This window comes from Myotis davidii, unplaced genomic scaffold (assembly GCF_000327345.1).
Source record: "Myotis davidii unplaced genomic scaffold, ASM32734v1 scaffold498, whole genome shotgun sequence".
In the NCBI taxonomy this organism is placed as follows: Eukaryota; Metazoa; Chordata; class Mammalia; order Chiroptera; family Vespertilionidae; genus Myotis; species Myotis davidii.
In genome coordinates, this window is record NW_006289738.1 from 95,042 (window position 1) to 117,109 (window position 22,068).

Genomic DNA, 22,068 nt, shown 5'->3' on the forward strand with positions numbered 1-22,068 from the left:
TAGCATTCATATCCTCATTGAACAGATGGAGACCCAGAAGCTTGGGAGGATAAGGACTTACTTGAGGCCACACAGAATAAGTGGCAGAGCGAGGACAAGGACCCACGTCTAGCTGACCCATTGTCCCGCCTTCTACTTCTCTAACTGCTGCTAGCAACATGTCCTGAGAACACAAAAGCATTTTAAAAACTCAAGCACCAACCAAATATGAGGAACAAAAGTTCCTTGACATTCTTTAAGAATCTCTCCTTAGACCTTAAAAAATCCCAAATTTGCAAACACAATCATAGCATATAATTTTCACTGCACAGTGCAGTAGAGCATACCTACATATTTTCATTGACCTACTTCCAAACCTTAATAATTGTATAATACCATAATAAAGTCCGTTTTCATGCTGGTTGAAACACTCAAATACCTCTGGTAATTGCCTTTTCTTATTCTTGTATAGAGCTTATGGGGAACTCATTCATGTTGAGGATTGTGTTGAGCCACTCTTGAATTGGATATTTTACTCTTTAATGTAAAGCTTTCTAACCAAGGTCATTCATTTTCTTCTCCTCCATCCCCAGCACTCTTCCATATCACTTTCTATAGGAGAATAACTGCACACTCAAAGGCAAGTGGAGCACAACAAAGTCACTTCTAAATATGGACGGCAGGCAGTCAGCTAGGCTCCCTCACTAGCTTAATGGCTCCCCCCCACGCACCAGCTTTGGAACCTATGAAATGAAAATAAGTGCTTCACAAATTTCAGATCATGGGTCTTAGAGTCTAGATCTAGGCTGTTAATTCATCAAATGCCAGAAGTTCTCTGATGGTTATGATTAGTTGCTATTAGGAGAAGGATACAACATAAATAGAAGTCACGATGATTGACATCAAGATGAAATGCTATCACATGTAATATGAGGGCTGCCAGATCTCTCCAATCTTTGGCTGATGGCCAACTTATTTTACATAATATTTGATTACTAAAAATTTCCACACAAACATACTAGATTCTCTTGGCATTCCTCCCAGAGCTTTGTATGACCTGTACTGAAGTTGAGGAGATGAGAAGTGAAATGACATACCCACACCAAGCAACCTTTCAACCAATTGGGTGGGCTAGTAAAGCTTCAGGAGGGAGGCCATGCAAACAAGAATAGCTCTCTGAGGGTGGACGTGTGGGGTAATTGGACATGTGGGTCACAGGCTCCCCAACGGCCCAGAGGAAGAGGCAGCCAAAGTCATGGCAAACAAGTGGGAGAAATAGTAAACCCCTGTCCTTGAGTTCCAGCCTAGGCATTGGACAACTGTGAATGCTTCAGCGTGCACCTGCTGGGCTAGCCTTGCTTAACTGCCTGAGACAGACCCTCCAAGAGGGGTGGGGTAGGAAGGAGACATTCATCCCCAAGCAGTCACCCTGTCTCTTTCTTTCCCCTAATGTCAAGTTTCATAAAATGGCTGCCCTAATAGCTCCCCTCTTAGCCCTGCAGGTGCAACCATTCAATGCACCAGCCTGGACTGAGTTAATTTCATTCTTCATCCTTGATGCAAAAAAGCCTTCAACTCATGCATTCTGTTCTCTGACTGTGCTTGCGACCCTGTCATTGCTCAGAGAACCCACAATTTTGGCCACGGTCACAAGCAGCTAAGAGTGGCTCCAAGCCTGCAATCTCAGCTCAGCCATGGGGCTCGGTGCTGTTGCTGACTTGGCGAAGGGTTTGCAGCTTAGCTGCTGAAGGTGATCTTTTCTCTTACAGGACTCAGTGACCATGCTTTTACGCCTGCCTACCGCCTGTGCATAACTGACAGGTTTACTCCCTTAATGACTGTTTGGGCATAGAATATGTTCCCCCAAAGGATTTCTTTTCTTTTCTAATAAGGCAGTTTAAGTGTAAAATTATGGTAGCACTAGCTTCTATTATTAACAGAGACCCAGGGTATTTTTAGCACAGTATTTATTTATCTTGGTGCTGGGCTGCTGAACAGAGGCCCAAGCCTAGCAGAGTGGGTACCGTCATGCACATGTGTGCATGTGTGTATAATAAGGTTGGAAGAGATAATTTTTATGAATCCAGAGCCCAGTTTATATGTCAGAATACCAATAAATGGCACCTACAATGATTATTCTTTTAGAGGGCTAAGCATATGAGTGTGAGCATATTAAAATTCCTCCTAGCCCTGTCCAGTTTTGCTCAGTGGATAGAGCGTCGACCTGTGGACCAAATGGTCCCGGGTTTGATTCCGGTCAAGGGCACATACCTTGGTTGCAGGCTCCTCCATGGCCTCGGCCCTGGTTGGGGCTTGTGCAGGAGGCAACCAACTGATGTGTTTCTCTCACATCGATGTTTCTCTCTGTCTTTTCCTCTCTCTTCCACTCTCCCTAAAAATTAGTGGAAAAATAACCTCAGGTGAGGATTAACAACAACAACAACAAAAAGAAACTCCTCCTCAACAATTTCTCTAGGGTTGATAATAATTACTGATTATGTTCTCCACTCCTAATAAAAAATATCTACTAGTCGCTTAGCTTTGCAAATTGCTAGGATCCCATGATCCTAGATATAGTGCAGGAGGCCTCAGAAGAGCCACCAGAGACAGCAATACAAATGTTCTGCTGGGAAAGAGCCCCAAAACGACTCAGCCCTCCGAATGTGCCAGCAACAGTAATGCCTGCGAGGAGCACAGAGAGTCATAATGATAATATTTACTTTGAAGCTGCTCAGGATTCCAGTCACAACTGGAGTCTGTCGAACTTGGAAAAAAGCATACAAGAGAAGCAGGATTGAGGTTCACTAAAGGAGGAGGGGAAGGGCAGCTAGCATTCTGTCAAGGTCAGGGGTCAATTGGGAAAGACAAGTCGCCAGCAGCGGTGTGCTCGTCAGTGTTTCACCATCTGTGCTCAGGAGAAAATTGCCATGGTGTGCAGCATTTGTCGATTTCCGTTGTGTCATTATTCCCACCATAGCTGGGGTTTTTTTGCTGCCAACCTGTCGTCACTGCACATGGGCTTGGGAAGAGCTGCAGGAAGCTGGGCAAGCTGGCTCCTGCACAGCAGTTTGCTCTGCCAGATCAGGAAGGAGAAAAAATCAAGGTCACAAAGCCAGGCATGACCTTGTCCCTGTCCACAGGCTCCCTTGGCCAACTGGAGTTCCTGGAGAGCTTCCTTTTGGACTCCTCCCTTTTGAACTCAGGGATGTTTCTCTTGGTTTATTCCATCATTTGGAGCTGGAAGAAACTTTAGTTCCATGTGACTGAGCTCTATGTGAACAGGGATTGGGGCTCTCTTGTCCACTGCTGTATTCCCCAGCCCTAAAACGGTGTCTGGCTCCTATTAGAGGCTTTGTAAATATTTGCTCAATGACCAAATGAGCCAACATATCATGCCTATGGGATGCACTAGAGCAGTGGTCGGCAAACTGCGGCTCGCGAGCCACAGTTTGCCGAACACTGCACTAGAGCATATTGGTTATAAGCATGGGCTCAAAGTTCAAACTGCCTTGATTCACATGCTGACTCTGCCACTTACTACTTTGTAACCCTGGGCCAGTTACTTCATTTACATTATATAGATGAGGAAGGTCAGGTGCAGAGAGGCTGAGAACGGGGGCAAATGCACATCGCTAGGAAGTGGCTTGGTTAACTCATCTGTAAATTCAGGACAGATAGTAATATCTACTTCATAGGCTCATTTGGGGGATAAAATAAGAAAATACGAAATATTTACAGCAGTGCCTAGCACATAGTAAGTGCTCCATAAATGATAGCTGTTATTACTACTATAACCTGATCGTTTTATGGAGAAGGAGACTGAGGCCCAGAGAGGGGAAAGGGCTCCCATTCAGGCCACACATTCATTTAGTGATGACATGGCTGGGGCTCTGCATTTCATCACTGGCAAGGACTTCATTGCACAGGTGCCAGAGGATACAAATACTAGCAGCAGATGAAGAAAAGGGCTACAGGGTTTTTTTTTACATTTAAAAAATTAATTTTAGAGAGAGGAAGAGAGAGAGAGACATTGATGTGAGAGACCTCAATCATTGCCTCAATCAGGGATCAAACCTGAAACATGGATATGTGCCCTGACTGGGAATTGAACCTGCCACCCATTGGTGTATATGACACGCTCCAACCAACGAAGCCACAGCGGCCAGGGCTGTTACAGTGGTTTTTAACTTAGCGTACAGAGGTCAACATTGGACTATCCCAGGGAGTATAGTTTGAAAAAGCATATTTCATAGTATGTGGGGTTTTTAAATTTTTTTAAAAATCTAGTGTTTCCAGAATACTATCTGCAGTGACTTGAAATCCCCCTGGCTGATGGTGATGACTTTAAAAGGGTTAAACCCTGCTCGGTTATGAGGAGGGAGGAGGAGAGAGAAATTGACCCCTAGGGACTCCTCAGGTTTCCTACTGGAATCTAACTGCCAAGCCCCACCTTCCTGCAGGGGTGTGGAATATGCTGACCTGATCTGAATTTGGCCACATGTGCCCTTCCTCCCACTCAATACTGGGCCCGGGGCAGCATGGGAGGGGACATCTTCCTAGGCTCAGGCTGAGGCTGTGCCAGCTATTGAGAGAGAGGGCCTACTCTATCCACCCCCAGGCTCCACATTGATGGGAAAGCTGGAATGGGGGCACTCAATAGCCATGGGACAGCTCACTTGATTTTCTGTCCTCTTCTCATGTTGCGTTTATCACGATTCCCTAGATACCCATGGGTTCTTTTCTTCCAGACATTCGTCCTTGGGCATACAGTTTCCACAGCCTTTTTGTGCTGGCAGGCATTCGGGTGGTCATTTTCCCTGCTGCCACTCCCTGCTGCCCTGCCCTGCCTGCAGGCCTCTATTTCTTCAGCTGTGCAAACAGGGTGGGCCCCTCACCCTGTAGTCCTGGTCCTGAGGCCTGTGTGAGCTGAGCTAGGCACTCTCTGGAGTACAGGAAGCTGTCCTCTTGCCTGCTCTCTGAGAACCCTTTGGATCAGAGAGCCAGGGAGCCAGCTCTGGGTGTTGGGGAGGCAGGACCCACCACTCTAGTTGTTGCCAGGCATTCAACAAAGAGCTCACGGAACAGAAGAGGGGGTGGAGATGGGAATGTACAAAGCCAGGCTAAAATGTAGCTTGAACCTCAGTGCCCAGAGGGAAGGCAAGTTAGGGTGTGGGAGCCACCCTGTGTTTCCACCTCAGAGGTGCTGGCCCCATTTGCAGTTAGCTGCTCCCCACCCTTGGGCGGGGAGGGGGTGATACATTCCATTGCTTGGCCAAGTCTGTCACCTCCCATTGCAAAGGCCTCACCTCACCACATTTTTCTTGGGACCCAAATGCTTCCTGTTTCTTTGGGGAGGAACAGAGGGGCCTCTTCTGGGAGAATCTTTGCTGCTAATAGGTATAGCAGGCCCTGGGTGGAAATATGATCTGTGTGAGGAACCATTTTCCTGCACCCTGACAATCAACTCCATTAGTCAGGCCTGGCTATGGAATTGGGCTGGGGGGCCGGGTAGCTGGCTGAATTGAATGTTCTCCTTGTTCTCTCTCTCTCTCTCTCTCTCTCTCTCTCTTTCTCTCTCTCTCCTCTCCACACACAGAAGCTCTCATCAACAGATATTTTAAAAAGCACCTCTTGCATTCATAGTTGGGAGAAAAGAGGCATGGAAGATCCAAAGCTAGATTCACCCAGAGGGTGGAGGGGAGATGGACCATTTGCAATTAGGCAGCCCTAACCCTATCCCTGGACTGCCTTGCAGGTACTAATATGTGCTGTCAGTCACAGGGGGAATTTGCCAGGTCAGGATTTGCACAGTATAAACCCGCTCTTGACTATAAAGACAGTCAACGCTCACATCTCAGCGGTTGGGAGGGAGAGGGAAGAAGAGGGGTGATGATAGCAGAATGGCAGGGTAGTCTAGGTAGTCAAAGGCAATCCAAGGTAATTAACTACTGAATCTTGTATTCCTGAATTGCTTGGGGCAGGGACCCCAAAACAGTCTGGATTCAAAGAGACTGTAAACAGCTGTAATACCCAGCCCAGGTTGTGGCTTAACATCTGGCCTAAGTCCCATGCCACCAGCTTCCCTCCAATGTCTCATTCCCTGAACACTCCTTGGCTTATGGCAGTGGCTTGAGTTCCTTAGGTCTTCCAGAAATAGCCTCCCAAACCTGCTCAACCCCCTGGGAGGAGAAGCCGAAGGCCGCACAGTCTCCCCACTGGGACACACATTCATTCGGGCATCATTGGCAGAGCACTCTGGTCCTGGCAGGGAGGTGACATGGGGACTGAGGGGATATTTATTTGATGAGAGACTGCTGTACCTTTCTTTTAAAATTTAAAATAAGCTTTTAATTTTTATTACTAAAGCTATACGTGTTCCTCACAGAAAGTTTGGAAAGTAGAGAAAAGCATAAAGAAAGAAATGAAAACCACATATAACTCCACCACTCACACATACCCATTGGTAAGAATATATTGTATTGCCGAAACCGGTTTGGCTCAGTGGATAGAGCGTCGGCCTGCGGACTGAAGGGTCCCAGGTTCAATTCCGGTCAAGGGCATGTATCTGGGTTGCGGGCACATCCCCAGTAGGAGATGTGCAGGAGGCGGCTGATCGATGTTTCTCTCCCATCGATGTTTCTAACTCTCTGTCTCTCTCCCTTCCTCTCTGTAAAAAATCAATAAAATATTTAAAAAAAAATAAAAAAGAATATATTGTATTTCCTTCCAGTCTTTTTCTAGGCATAACTCTACCTCTCCATCATTGCCTAGAACAGTTTCTTTTTCTAACTATAACACAATATGTACTCAATTTTCGCATAACAAAAAAAATGAGGAATAAAAGGAAAATTACTCCAATTGCAATATCCGGAGATGACTACTGCTAATAGGTTGATGCAGTTCCTTTCAGTTTTTTTCACTTAATTGAGATCAAACAGTCCACTTAGTGTCTTATCATGCACACTTTCCCATGTCAATGAATATGCATCCAAAACATGATGTGGAATGGCTTCACAGTCACTATGTGAATGGACCATAATTTATCCTTTTGCTTTTCAGGAGAGACAGGTTTGGGCAAGTCCACCCTCATGGACACCCTGTTCAACACTAAGTTCGAGGGGGAGCCAGCCACCCACACACAGCCAGGTGTCCAGCTTCGCTCCAATACCTATGACCTCCAGGAGAGCCACGTGGGGCTAAAGCTCACAATTGTTAGCACGGTGGGCTTTGGGGACCAGATCAACAAGGAGGACAGGTAAGGACGGGGGCGGGGTGGGAGGCTGGTGGGAGGCCATGGGAAATAGCTCACCACAACGGTCTTGAGAGACCACAGATGTGATGGTCCAGCCTAGATCTCTTCTCAGAATGGTATAGGCAGGCAGCAGATCCCTCATAAGTGCCACCTCCACCCAGGGTCCCTGTGTACAGCAACTTTTCTACTCTACACATTTTGCCAAAAGAAGGGTGTCTTTCTAGTATGCATGGGTGAGGTCTCCATTCCATTCAGCAGACATTTACTGAGCTCCCATCTTGTGTCAGGTACTTCTGTGCTCTGACAATCTGAAAAGGAATGACCTTGTCTTTGCCCTTGAGGCACTCACGGGGAAGGCTGGTTTTAAACAAATCAATTCAGTTGAGTGATATGCTCTGTAAAGAACAGGGTACAAGGAGGTAAAGGACAAATTACAATGAGAACCCAAAGGAGAGAACAGTCAATTCCATGTGGGGAGGTCAGGGAAGCCTTCACATAGGAGGTGTCCCTGTGCTGACCCTTGAAGAATGAATTGTTTTGCCAGACGGATAAGGGCAGGGAGGGAAGGGCATTCCAGGCAAGGGTAACTGCTTGTACAAAGGCAGAGATGTAGAAGATTATGGTATATTCTAGGGAACTGAAGCTTGCTCTCTTTGCCAGACCAGAGGCAGAGCTACTGTGAAGTTAATGAAACTTAAGCTTCAGGGCCCTCACTTACACAGTCCCCTTTCAAGGCCATGTAACTAATTTTTAGTCATAATATTATATTATCTTTCTTGGAGGGCCCTTCAAATCATATAAGCTTAAGACTCCACAACAAACAAACCAACCCGAGTCTGCCCCTGAGCTAGTGCTGGGATAAGCTGGGAAAAGTAAAGGAGATGATCCTGAAGACTAGCAGGTGCCAAGTCCTAGAGGGATTTATAGAACTGCCTATGTGGAGCCATTGAATGGTTTTTAGAATAGAATGATGTCATCTGATTGGCCTTTGAAGAAGGTACTTTGAGATAAACTGGAGAGTAGGAAGATTAATTAGGAGATTACTGGCCCAATTGCACTAGGCCAGAGTTATATCAGGTGCTGAGATAGGATGAGGGGACAGATTTCCGGCTTTGAAGAGTAGACAAATGGTGGCAGAATTCAGTGAGAGGATACGCTTTTAAAGGACTCACTTCTGTTTTAGACATGTTGAGTTTGAGTTGTCTGTGGACCATGAAGACACTTGATGACCTTCAGTGGTATGCAGCTGAATATACAGGGTTAGAGGTCAGGAAAGGGTCTAGACTGGAAATAGAGATTTTAACTGCAGACGCATGTAAGATCACTTAGGGATCAGAGTTGAGCGAGATGAACACTAGGCTAAAGATGAAAACCTTAGGCTGTTAAGTGAGCAGATGGAGGAAAAGACATCCTAAAAGAGACAGTTCAGGAATAAGCAGAGAGATAGGAGGAGGTCTGAGGTATTTCTAATGGTGTGTGAACGAGGGGTAGGGAGAGCTCAGAGATGAGGATGTGATGTGGGCTAGAGCCAGGAATGGGGGTCAGGCACCATCTGCATTTAACTGAAAGTTACATGGTTATCACATGTGCTCATCCCAGACAAGGCCATTTATCATTTTGAGCAGTCTCTGTTCATTCTTTCAGGATTCTATTGCTTCTTAGATGAACTGAATCCCAAATTCTTCTATTTCTTCCTTCAAGTTACAACAGCCCTTCTTATTTCCTTACAATGAATATATGTTTATTGATTCCAGATAGGAAGGGAGAGGGAGAGATAGAAACATCAATGGTAAGAGAGACTCATTGATTGGCTGCCTCCTGCACGCCCCACACTGGGGATCGAGCCCACAACCCAGGCTTGTGCCCTTACAGGGAATCGAATCGTGACCTCCTGGTTCATAGGTCGATGCTCAACCACTGAGCTACACTGGCTGGACTGAATAAATATATTTAGTTTCTTAAAAATTGAACTGCTTTCTGTTTTCCATTTAAAGTTCTAAACAAAGGACATCTCTGCTTTTTATAGGCTTGTTTTTTGTGCTAATCTTATTTGGTTGAGAATGAATTAGACGCTCTGGAACGGGGATATTCAGGTCACAATATGAATGCTTAATCTCAGCTGCACATCGCTCAAGTTCTTGGCTAAATTTCTTTCAGTTCTCAGTAACATACATTCAGCAGATCTAACATTGGAAAACGCCTTGATGCTGGTTTGGGAGGACTGAACTGATACACCTTAGAGGCTAATCTACTCCCATTATATTTGTATCATCTTAATTGTATTTCCTGATCATAAATATGATACATACTTATACAAAATCGAATACGGTGGTCCCCCTGATCTGTGGCTTCATTTTCTGCGGTTTCAGCTGCCTGCAGTCAACCATGATTTGAAAATATTAAATAGAAAATTCCAGAAATAAACAATTCATACGTTTTAAATTGCACACTATCAGAGTAGTATGGTGGAATCTTGCATCATTCCACTCCCTCCTGCCCATGATGACATCATCCCTTTGTTCAGGGTAGCTGTCTATGCTACCCTCCTATTAGTCACTTAGTAGCCATCTCAGTGATCAAATGGACTCTCAGTATTGCAGTGCTTGTGTTCAAGTAATCCTTATTTTACTTAATAATGGCCCCAAAGCGCAAGAGTAGTGATGCTGGCAATTTGGATATGCCAAAGAGAAGCTGTAAAGTGCTTCCTTTAAGTGAAAAGGTGAGTATAGTATATACAGTACAGTAAGATATTTTGAGAGAGAGGACATCACTTTCACAAAACTTTTATTTCAGTATATTGTAATAATTGTTCTGTTATTAGTTACTGTTGTTAATCTTTTACTGTGCCTGATTTATAAATTACACTTTATCACAGGTATGTATGTAGAGAAGAAAACACAGTATACATAGGGTTCAGTACTATCTGTGGTTTCAGGCATCCACTGGGAGTTTTGGAACGTATTCCCTATGGATAAGGGGGGACTCCTGCAGTAGAAACTAAAATAAGTAGAAACGACCCTGGCTGGCATGGCTCAGTGATTCAGCATCAACCTAGGAACCAGGACGTCACCGTTTCATTCCCGGTCAGGGCACATTCCCAGGTTGGGGACTCTATCCCCAGTGTGGGCGTGCAGGAGGCAGCCAATCAATGATTCTCTCTTACCATTGATGCTTCTCTCTCTCTCTCTCTCTCTCTCTCTCTCTCTGAAATCAATAAAAATATATTTTTAAAAATATATTTTTAAATTAGAAATGAAAAGCCTCCCTGAAATGGCTGGAGAGCAGAGGTAGAGTAAACTCCAGGGATTTATAATTTAAAAACCCCAATGTTTTCTCCATGTAGATAGGGCCATTTGGGTATAGAGATGTCAGTGCAACTACATGGAAACAGAGCATCAGAATGCCTGCTTTACTCAGGGTGCATGGATAAACAGAGGGACAGTGATGAATGCCATCATTTATTTTTCCTGGAAAAAGTCACCATTGAAAAGATTCTGGAGCAAAAGGAACCCAAGAGGGAGACAGAAGGACTGGCTGGAGAGGGGCATAGGCTTAGGAATTTAGGCTTTGGTCTCAGACAGACCTGGGTTCAAATCTCATTTTGCCACTAATTAGCCCAGGGATTTTGGACAAGTGTTTTGTGCCAGCCTCAGCTCCAGTGGTGTTGTGGCCAGATAGGCCCTAGTGATTCTTTTTATTTTTTTTAAATATATTTTATTGATTTTTTACAGAGAAGAAGGGAGAGGGATAGAGAGTTAGAAACATCGATGAGAGAGATCGATCAGCTGCCTCCTGCACGCCCCCAGTGGGGACGTGCCCGCAACCAAGGTACATGCCCTTAACCGGAATCGAACCTGGGACCCTTGAGTCCGAAGGCCGGCGCTCTATCCACTGAGCCAAACCGGTTCGGCAAGTGATTCTTATTGTGATTGGAAGACACCCTCTGCATTAACCACTGGGAAACTTTGGGTGTGTGTGTGTGGGAGGTTTATTACTCACAGGTCCTGGAAAGCACAGGGCATACTGGCCACACTGTGAGAAAGAGAGGGAGCACATGGGCCTGGGATTCTGTTTTGATTGAGGTTGAGGGTTTGGGGCTAAGGTTTTGTCGGCTCAGTCTTTACTGGTGAATTTAAAACATAGGAGCAGGAATTTAAAGTGGGGGAAGAGCCCTAGCCAGTTTGGCTCAGTGGATCGAGCGTCAGCCTGCGGACTGAAGGGTCCCAAGTTCTACTCCGTCAAGGGCACTACCTCAGTTGCAGGCTGCCGGCCCTGGTTGGGGGCATGCGGGAGACAACCAACTGATATGTCTCTCACATCGGTGTTTCTCTTTGTCTCTCCCTCTCTCTTCCACTCTCTCTAAAAATCAATGGAAAAATATCTTCGGGTGAGGATTTAAAAAAATAATAATAATAAAATAAAGTGCGGGAAGAGAAAAAAACTAGTGGTCCAAAAGCTCAGTTATGGAAATCAACCAAGATCCCTAAAACAAAGGAGTTTAAGGCAGAGGTGGGGGTAGCCTAGCTCTCCATCTTTAAGTGGCTGGTGATGTGTTTATTCAGATAGCCAACTTTGAAGTGGATGCCTTGGCAATCAAAGCTCAAGTCAGGCACTTTTGTATTACAAAAGAGAAAAAGAGAACTGTCAGGGCTTACACTACCATAAGACACAAATTCTCTATGCCTGTTTTCTCACCTGTAAAGTGAGGGTGATGATAATACTACTATCTACCCTAAAGGGTTGTGGTGAGGCATAGTTGACATGTATGGCATATGAAAAACTTAAACAGTGCCTGGCACAGAGTAACTAATGAACAGAAGATACTGTTATAATCATGACTGTTATTGGTAGAAGAACCAAGGGAGAATTATATCATGTAGCATATGGGAGGAAATGATAAATGGTGTCCAGGAAGATAAGGACTGAAAAATATCCATTGGGTTTGGTAACAAGGAGGTCATTAACACATTTAGGAATAATAATTCCAGGGAAATTGTGGGTAGAAGCTAGATTGCTGTGACTGAATGGGAGATAAGGAAGTAAAAGCGTCAGAATAGCAAAAAAGAGTAATAGAACAGAAAAGTGACTCCAAGATCAAAGTCATGTGTATATGGAAATTTAGCATAAGGAAGTCATCAGGGAGAGAACTGACTATTCAAGAAAATGCGCTGGGAAAATAGGCCATCCATTAGGAAAAAATAAGAAGAGACCCTCCCACACAAACATCATTTACAAAAATAGATTCCAGTTGGATTAAAAACAAGTTCTAAAAATATAAGAAGAAAATGTAGAGGAATATTTTATAACTTTGGGAGTATAGAAGGCTTTTCTAATCATACACAAAATCCAAAAGTTATAGAAGAAAATACTGACAAATGTAAATCCATTGAAACCAGAAAACCTTTTGTATATTGAAAGATACCATAAACAAAAGTAAGAACAAAGTACAAACGGGGAGAAAATATTTGTAACCTATATAACAGACAAATGATCTTTCTAAAATATAAAAGAGCTCCCAGCTGGTGTGACTCAGTGGTTGAGCATCGATCTGTGAATGAGGAGGTCTCGGTTTGATTCTCAGCCAGGGCACATGCCTGGGTTGCGGGCTCAATGGGCTCCATCCCCAGTGTGGAGTGTGCAAGAGGCAACTGGTCATTTATTCTCTCACCATTGATGTTTCTCTCTCTCTCTCCTCTCCCTTCCTCTCTGAAATCAATAAAAATATTTTTCAAAAAATGAATTAAATGTAAAAAGCTTCTACAATTCAATGAGAAATAAACCGGTCATTGACAGAAGGGAAATACAAATGGTCAACCAAAATATGAAATAATGCTCATTTGACTTCACCAGTGATTAGAGAAATGCAAAATGGAACACTGAACATTTTTTTAACCATCAGATTTGCAAAAATTAAAGATAAAAATATATCCACTAACACCAGGTAATTTCATTCATTTTGCTGGGTCTGTAAATTGATGCAGCTTTTTGGAGGGCAAGTTTGGCAGAATCTATTAAAATGTAAAATGTGAATACCTTGTGATCCAGAAGTTCCATTTTTAGGTGTATAACCTAGGGAAACAGTTGCACATGTTCATGAAAAACATACAAAAAGGATATTCACTATAACATTTGCTATGGAATTTATAAAATTTAAACAGTCTAAATTTCCACCAATAGAGCAACTAAATAAATTATGATACAACCATACCATGGACTTGTATTTGGCAGTTGAAAAGAAGGAGGTAGATCTATATGCCCCAAAATGTGAGCATATTGTTAAGTGAAGAAAAGAAGTTGCAGGATGATATGATCATGATGTCATTTGTGTAAGTCTGCCCTTTCCCAACACAACAGCAAACATTCTCTCCACCTCTCTCTCTCTCTCTCTCTCTCTCTCTCTCTCTCTCTGTATGTATGTAAACGGATAAAAAAAGTTTGCAAGGATCATCAACAAACTGAAAATAGTATACCTCTGAGGAGGGGAGAATAAGTACATGTATTGCTTGCATCATTAAAAATAAGGAAGAGGGGGTATTGGGGAGAGATCAACCAAAGGACTTGTATGCAGTCTGCCTATGAAGAAGCCGCTGCCACATTTCTGGCAGAGTTGAAAAAGTTGATTACAGAGAGAGGATAAGTGGGGAGAGGGGGCAATAGGGGGATAAGGACACATATGTAATTCCTTAATCAATAAAGAAAATAAAAAAGATGGAAAGTAACAAAAAAATAAATAAAAAAGAATGAAGTTTTAAAAAAGGAATTAGATAAAGTGGGTGTAGACTACTCGTTTAAGCTTTTTTGACCTGGAAAAAAAAGATAAAACAATGTCTAGGGGAAGACAAGGTCGGGATGGGCGAGATGATGGGGGCTTGTACAGGAGCAAAAGCTTTGAGAATAGAAAGGAGGGGGCAGATGTGAGAGAAAGAGTCCACAAGACTTAGTAACCAAATTGAGGTGGGGGATCTGGTTCACTTTGTAAAATACTAAATGTCAACTGTGTGACAGGTACAGTGTCAAGTGCCAGGGTTACCAAGAAATAAGGCAGTCTTTAGTTAAGGAACTTGCAGTTTAGAGGAGGGGACAAATACATATACGAATTCTACATAATATGTTAAATATAATAACAGAAGCATGTGGAAGGGGGCTGTAGGAATAGGAAGAGTAGCAATTGGCCAAGCCTGGTGGAGTGTAGGGTTGAGGTTGCTGAGGGGAGAGGATGTGATCAGAAATGGCTGAACTACATCTTGACATTTTGTAGAATGAATACAAGTTAGCCAACCAGCATGTAGTGAGTATTCAGTATATATTTGATGAATGGATGATATATACATTGATGGGAAAAATAAAGCACTAAAGACAATACTTCTAAATTTCCATCATTCAAAACCAAAAGTATTCAATTAATGTGTTAACTAGGATGCCAATGAGGGTAGAAAATGTCTCTAATGTGTTCAGCAGTGAATGAAAAGTAAATTTTTAAAAAGAATAGATTAAGCCCTGGCCAGGTAGCTCAGTTGGTTAGAGGATCATCCTAATACACCAGGGTTTTGGGTTCAACCCTAGTCAGGACATATAAAAGAAACACCAGCCCTAACTGGTTTGGCTCAGTGGATAGAGCGTCGGCCTGCAGACTGAAAGGTCCCAGGTTCGATTCCGGTCAAGAGCATATACCTTAGTTGCAGGCACATCCCCATTGGGGGGTGTGCAGGAGGCAGCTAATGGATGTTTCTCTCTCATCGATGTTTCTAGCTCTCTATCCCTCTCCCTTCCTCTCTGTAAAAAATCAGTAAAATATATTTTTTTAAAAAACCACCTTGTTATAAAAAAAAAAAGAAACACCAATGAATGTGTAAATAAGTGGAGCAACACATCAATGTCTCTGTCCTTATCTCTGTCTTTCTCTCTGTCTCTCTCCCCCTTTCTCTTTTTCAAATCAAGAAAAAAATAAAAAAGAATAGATTGTTATTTAAAAAACATTTCCATCCACCCATTAAATATTTATTGAGCACCTATTGTAGTCCAGGCCCTATGATAGGAGCAGAAAACAAACTTGACTGTTAAAGGAAAACACAGACAGAGGAGTAGATGGAGAGAAATGTGTGGTTGAGGAGAATTAGGTTGAGGGAATTTTTTTTTTGGAGATGAGAGAAGACTCAAGTATGTTTATAAGTTGAGAGGAAGGAGTCAATAGGAGGTGAGGAGCTTATAGATGAAATAAGGTTCTAAGAGCATGAAAGGAATGAGATCAACTGCACAGGGGTAATGGGCCTTGGACAGGATGAGCGTCCCTTCATTTTCAGAGACTAAAGAGAAACCAGGAAGAGTTGATTCATTTTTAGAGGAGAGGGAGTGAGGCAGGAAACTGGGCTAATGTGAGCCTGATGGCCTCAATTTTATTGGTAAAACAGGAGGTAAGACCATCTTGTGAGAGTGAAGGGGTTATTAATATGTTTTGGAGCTTGAGGAAAGTAGTAAAAATTTGGAATGGTCCACGAAGGCAATGGGAAGGGAGCCAATGAAAGCTGAGTAAATGGATTGTCATGTTGCTCTAAAGGCCCATGAGAGGTTGGAGGCCATGAATTTGTAGTGGTGCCAAGACCTACAGTTTTGTGATTGCTTCTAGCCAACTTCAGCGGCAGTGGTGTAGGAGCAGAGAGAGCAGATACTAAAATTTGTTCAGCACAGCAGCTTTGCTAGGGAAGTAGGATAGAAGGCGGGGTACAATGGAAATAAGGTTGTTGGTTAAAAAAAAAAAGTGGTTCAGTTAATCAATTATGAGGTTGATCCTGGGCCAAGAAAAAATGATGAGGCCAGGAAGAGGCTGATATCTTGTGAGATAAAGGAGAGGTCAAGGTACCAGAGGACTCTATGGAGTGAAATATCAGGTTTAAGAGGATTGAAAGCAAAAGAGAGCTGGAAAAATATGAGGTGGTCAGATAGTGGGGTATTAGAGAGAGTGCTGGTATGTCTTGGGTGAAACTGATATGGCTAGTGGTAAGGTGTGTAGGTGGCTGAAGTAGAAGGAGCGAAAGGTTGTGAAGTTGAGACAATCAAGGAATTAAGAGGTTGAAGGTTGGTGGGTGATCTAAAGCACATTGTAGTCACCCAGAATGGGGAGAAACACTGTGGGTCAGGTGCTACCAGAAGAAGATGGAAGAGGTCTCAAATGAAGAGAGGGCTTTATACTGAGGTAGAGGAGTAACAGTCTAAAAGTGACTCTGAGGATCCCCGTGAATACCCACCCTAGTGACCCCAATTGTGGGAGAATGGGATGCACTGAAGAGGGCTTCCAGGTATCAGTGTCCTCAGGGTTGTGGTGTCCCCAGGGAAGAATGAGGTTTCCATTAAGGGAAAAAAAAGGTAGGCAAGTTCTAGAAAGAGGCAGATGATATAGGCCAGCACTTCTCAGACTTTAATGTTGTATGCAAGCCTTGGAGGTGTTTAATAAAATGCAAATTCTGATCTTGTAGGTCTGTGTTGGGTACTGGAGATTTTGCATTTTTAACAAGCTCTCAGATGATACTAATGCTACTGGTCCAAGAACCACACCCTTGTACTCTGAATGGCAAAAATGTAGGCAATTTTGTTTTATCATGGTACAGGGATTTCAGAGGGCACAGTGGAAATGTTTTTGAAAGAAGAGAGCTACAGGAGGATGAGCCCATAGAGGGATGCGTGCAGAAGGAAGAAGAGGTGACTGGAAGGATGGTAATAGAGTGAATTAGCTGTTGTCACTTTTGGCATTGTTCTAGAAGTCCTGACCTTGTGGTAACTTGGCTTTTTGTCTAAGATGGCGGTGTTCAAGTACAGTGTCTGTGACCTGGTCTTACAGGTTCCCAGCAGGAAGCCTCTGGTGGCTGTGTTGGCAGAGAACTGACACATGGGGGAGGAGGGATACTAGGATGATGTCCAGGTGTCTAGGAAATGTAATAGGAAGACAATGATAAGCGAGACCATGGGAGTAAGTGAGACCACTCAGGGATAATATGCATGTAATGTGTAGAAGGACAACAGAAGTGGCCCAGGACTAAGCTTAGAAACAGGACAAGGTAGGGTAAGTGAGAAAGTAAGAGTTATAGAGGTAGGATATAATAGCAGCAGTGAAGCCAGAGGACAGTGTTTCAAGAAGGGACTGGTGCCCTGGCTGGTTTGGCTCAGTGGATAGGCATCAGCCTGTAGACTGAAGGGTCCCGAGTTCAGTTCCGGTCAAGGGCACATGCCTGAGTTGTAGGCTTGATCCCCAGTAGGGGGCATGTAGGAGGCAGCTGACCAATGATTCTCTCTCATCATTGATAATTCTATTTCTCTCTCCCTCTCCCTCTCTGAAATCAATAAAATATATTTTTTAAAAAGAAATATTTTTTAAAAAGAAGGGACGTCAACATTATCAAGAAAGATGAAAATTGAAGTGTTCACTGAGAGATAAAATTATTATTTTTCTATAATATGTCTGTCTAGCAAACCCAAAGTAATCAACTGGAAAACAATTCTAATGAATAGTTGTTCATTAAGGTATCCAATTTTAAAATAAACATGCAGAAAGCCATAGACTTTTTTGTGCTGCTATAATTTTTTATCTTTATTGTTGAGAGTATTACAGATGTCCTCCTTTTTTCATTGCCCTCCTCTACCCAGATCCTGCCCTGCCCCAGGCCTTCACCAGGTATCCCTTCCCTATTGTCTGTGTCCATGGGTAATGCACATATGCATATAAGATCTTTGGTTAATCTCTTCCTGCCCACCCCCCTTTCCTCTGGGATTCATTTGTTCCATGTTTCCACACCTCAGGCTCTATTTTATTCATCTGTTTATTTTGTTCATAAGATTCCTTATTCGTTTATTTTAGATTCAATTGTTGATAGGTATGTATTTATTGCCATTTTATTGTTAGTATTTTTTTTAATCTTTTTCTTCTTCTTCTTAGAGAATACCCTTCAGCATTTCATATAATACTGGTTTGGTGGTGATGACCTCCTTTAGTGTTTACTTGTCTATGAAGCTCTTTATCTGACCTTCAATTCTGAATGATAGCTTTGCTTGGTAGAGTAATCTTGGTTGTAGGTTCTTTCTATTCATCACTTTGAATATTTCTTGCCACTCCCTTTTTAACCAAGTAGGGTAAGTTTTCTATCATTATTTCTTCAAATGGGTTTTCAATTTTTTGCTCCTTTTCTTCTCCTTCAAGCATGAGGCGAATATTGGTGCACTTGAAGTTGTCCTAGGGGCTCCTTACACTATCTTCATATTTTTGGATTCTTTTTTCTTTTTGCTCTTCTGATTGGGTGTTTTTTGCTTCCTCAATTCCAAATCGCTGATTTGATTCTCAGTGTCCTCTACCCTACTATTGATTCCCTGTAAATTATTCTTCATTTCAGTTAGTGTATTTTTCATTTCTGACTAGTCCCTTTTCATGTCTTTGATGTTCTCACTAATTTCCTTGAAAGTCTCACTAAGTCCCTTGAAACTCCCCTTAAGTTCCTCGAGCATCCATATAACCATTGTTTTGAACTCTGTATCTAGTAGTTTGCTTGCTTCCATTTCATTTAATTCTTTTTCTGGAGATTTCTTTTTTTTTTTTAATATATTTTATTGATATTTTACAGAGAGGAAGGGAGAGAGATAGTCAGAAACATCGATGAGAGAGAAACATCGATCAGCCTCCTCCTGCACATCCCAACCAGTTTCACCCCTCTGCCCCTCCTACCAGTTTCAATGTGTTTTCTTCTTTAATTCTCTAGTTGTAGGACTTCCATTCAGCTAGATTTCAGGTGGTTCTGAATGATGGTTGCTCTGTAATTTAGTTCAAGTCACAGACTTTTGATCAACCAACAAGAACCAATTTGAAAACATTATGAAACAAAAGACCCCATTCACAGAAAAAACCCCCACAAAAACCTTACTATACCTAACCCACAAGACCCTATGTGACCTGTTCCCTGCTGCTTTACTTGCTTTATCTCTTATTATTCTTGTTTCTATTAAGGTAAAATTCACATAATATAAAATTAACTATTTTAAAGTGAACAATTAAGCGGCATTTAATACATTCACAATATTATGCAACCACCAACCTCTACCTAGTTCCAAAATATTCTCATCAACCCAAAAGGAAATTCATTAAATAACACTCCCTACTTCCTTCCCCTTCAGCCACTGGTAACTACTATTCTATTTTTTGTTTCTATGAATTTGAGTACTCTAGGACTCAGATAAGTGGAATCATACAATATTTGTCCTTTTGTGACTGGCTTCTTACACTGATCATGGTATTTTCAAGTTCATTCATGTGGCTACGTGTATCAGAACCTTCTTTCTTCCTTTAAATGGCTAATAGTCCATTGTATGGATATGCCACATTTTGTTTATTCAGCCATTAACTGATGGACATTTGGGCTGTTTTCACCTTTTGGCTGTTGTGAATAGTTTCTTCTTCTTCTTCTGTTAACTAACATCCAGCTCCCTTGCCTTCTTCCTATTATTCAGACTTACCTCAGGAGCATTACATTTGTTATTTCTCTTCCTGAAATGCTCCTCTCCCAGATTCTCCTTGGCTCTCTCATTCTCATCTTTGCAGCTCAAAGGTCACATCCTTAGAGAAGCCTAGTCACTATGTTTAAAGTAGCTGAACCCTGAGTCACCTTTTATCCAATTATCCTATTTTATTGTCTTTATAATGCATGTCACTAACTGAAATAAATAAGAAGAACTATCTAGAGCAGGGATTGCTTTGTGCCTTAGAACTCTTTAGTGAGACTTATGGGCTCATTTTCAAAATAACATTTTTAAATGCCTAAAATACACCAATTATACTAAAATATAGTTAATACTGAAATATTTTTAAATTGTGATTTAACAATTCATGTACTTCTTTTAATTCCTGAAATAACAATATCTATAGGCAGGTCTAATAAGTATCATAACTTAGAAGTTTGATGAGTATAAATGTTGTTTTGAGATATTTGCTGAACTATAATAGGAAACAAAAATATCAGTGATTTCTATTTGTTATGAAATCCTGGGTGGTGCTAAAATTACAGTAGAGTGTTACCAACATTTGTACCTAAAGAGAATGCTAAACTTTAGTTAAAATTTAGTGAAAAAGATGTGTTTTTGTCCTGTCCAAATTCATGGACACTATGAATTCTACCCACAGACCCCTTAGAGGTTTGTAGACGCCAGTTGAAGAACTCCTACCCTAAAATGTAAAAGATAAACAGTAGTGATGAAGAGGGGTAGAGTATGTTAGAGCTGGGTTTTGTAGGAGACGGAAGAAATCATAGTAAGTCAGGGAATGACTAGCTAGAAGAACGCTCCCTCTACCCCTCACACCCATGGAACTTGGGTGTAAAAGAAGTAGCAGTTTCTAGTTGAGAAGGATATGAGAGAAACAACTTGCTTGAAGAGGAGACAGGTATCACAGGAAGGAAGCATTTTGTGAAGAGGTTGCTATGAGAGTATAGGATCTTGTTTACCGTGTTTTGAAGTCCAGTGAGCACAACAGAGTGGGGTGGGAGAGATGACTACCATGGGAAGATGAGCTGTTGGGAATGGGGGCAGAGCCACTATCTCAGATTCCATACTGAACACTGATGAGACAAAGATGAATCACCTATTTAGGATTAGACTGAACCAAATCTTCTTGGTTGATTGGCTAGTTTGGCTGGTCTGATTCATATACCCCTTCAGAGATCCTAAGAGCCAGAGGCAGCAGCAGCAAGATAGGCCCAGAGCATCACCAGAGATTCAGGGGAGGAAAGCTAAAAATGCACACTTTTCTTTCCTCCTTTGATCTCTTTTGTAGAGTAAAATACTGAAGTAAAAAAGTTATGTAATGGACAAAAAAAAATGAAGCAGTGCCATGATTAGATCATTCAAACCAGCCGATCATCCAAAATTTAATTAGATGAGTCTAAGGGATGCACCCTGCATTCTCATTCCTAATTCTTCAGGAACCTTCTAAGGTTCTCTGCAAACAAAAGATTCTTTGATGCTATTACTCTTCAGAACAATGTTTGGCTCAGAGGGATCAAAGGAAGAAAGGACTATATTTTTAGATTTTTTTCTGGGGCTCTAGAGGTAACCTGCACCTGGATCTCTCCTCTGTATGTAGCTCCTAGAATCTAGGATTCTGTAATTATTTTTTTAAAAATGTGTGTTTATTGATTTCAGAGAGGGAGAGGGAGAGAGAGAGAGAAACATCAATGATGAGAATCACTGATTGGTTGCCTCCTGCACACCCCCTATTGGGGATCAAACCCACAACTGAGGCATGTGCCTTTGACCAGAATCAAACCCAGGACCCATCAGTCTGCAGGCTGATGCTCTATCCACTGAGCCACACCAGCTAGAGCTGTGATTCTTTTTAAAAATATATATATTCTATTGATTTTTTACAGAGAGGAAGGTAGAGGGATAGAGAGTTAGAAACATCGATGAGAGAGAAACATCGATAGCTGCCTCCTGCACATCTCCCACTGGGAATGTGCCCGCAACCAAGGCACATGTCCTTGACTGGAGTCGAACCTGGGACCTTTCACTCCGCAGGCCGACGCTCTATCCACTGAGCCAAACCGGTCAGGGCAGTGATTCTTTTTTATAAAGCTGTTTTCCCTTTTCTAAAAGGGGGAATCTTTCAAAAAGGCTCAGGTTTGGGGCTGCTGCAGGTAGGAGGTGCTGCCTAGGCCCCACTCCTCCTTTGATCAGATTCCCTTCTGGCAGTGGTATCTGCAGACTCACTGCCCCAGCTCTTCTAGCCCCAAATGGAGAGACAGCAGAGACAGGGAGATGAGAACAGAGTGAGGGCTGAAGTGAAGCTGACCTAGGTAGAGCAGAAAGAG

At 42.5% G+C, this 22,068-nt stretch overlaps 1 protein-coding gene across 4 annotated transcripts in view; it reads left to right on the forward strand.

The window, feature by feature from the left end:
- The window catches only part of SEPT6 (septin 6), a 73,436-nt gene that overhangs the window by 17,194 nt on the left and 34,174 nt on the right, over window positions 1–22,068 (forward strand). For all 4 annotated transcript variants that reach the window (XM_006762327.2, XM_006762324.2, XM_006762325.2 and 1 more), the window contains one exon: window positions 7,039–7,234. In XM_006762327.2, the coding sequence (XP_006762390.1) occupies window positions 7,039–7,234 (196 nt within the window). The remainder of the gene's footprint in view (window positions 1–7,038; window positions 7,235–22,068) is intronic.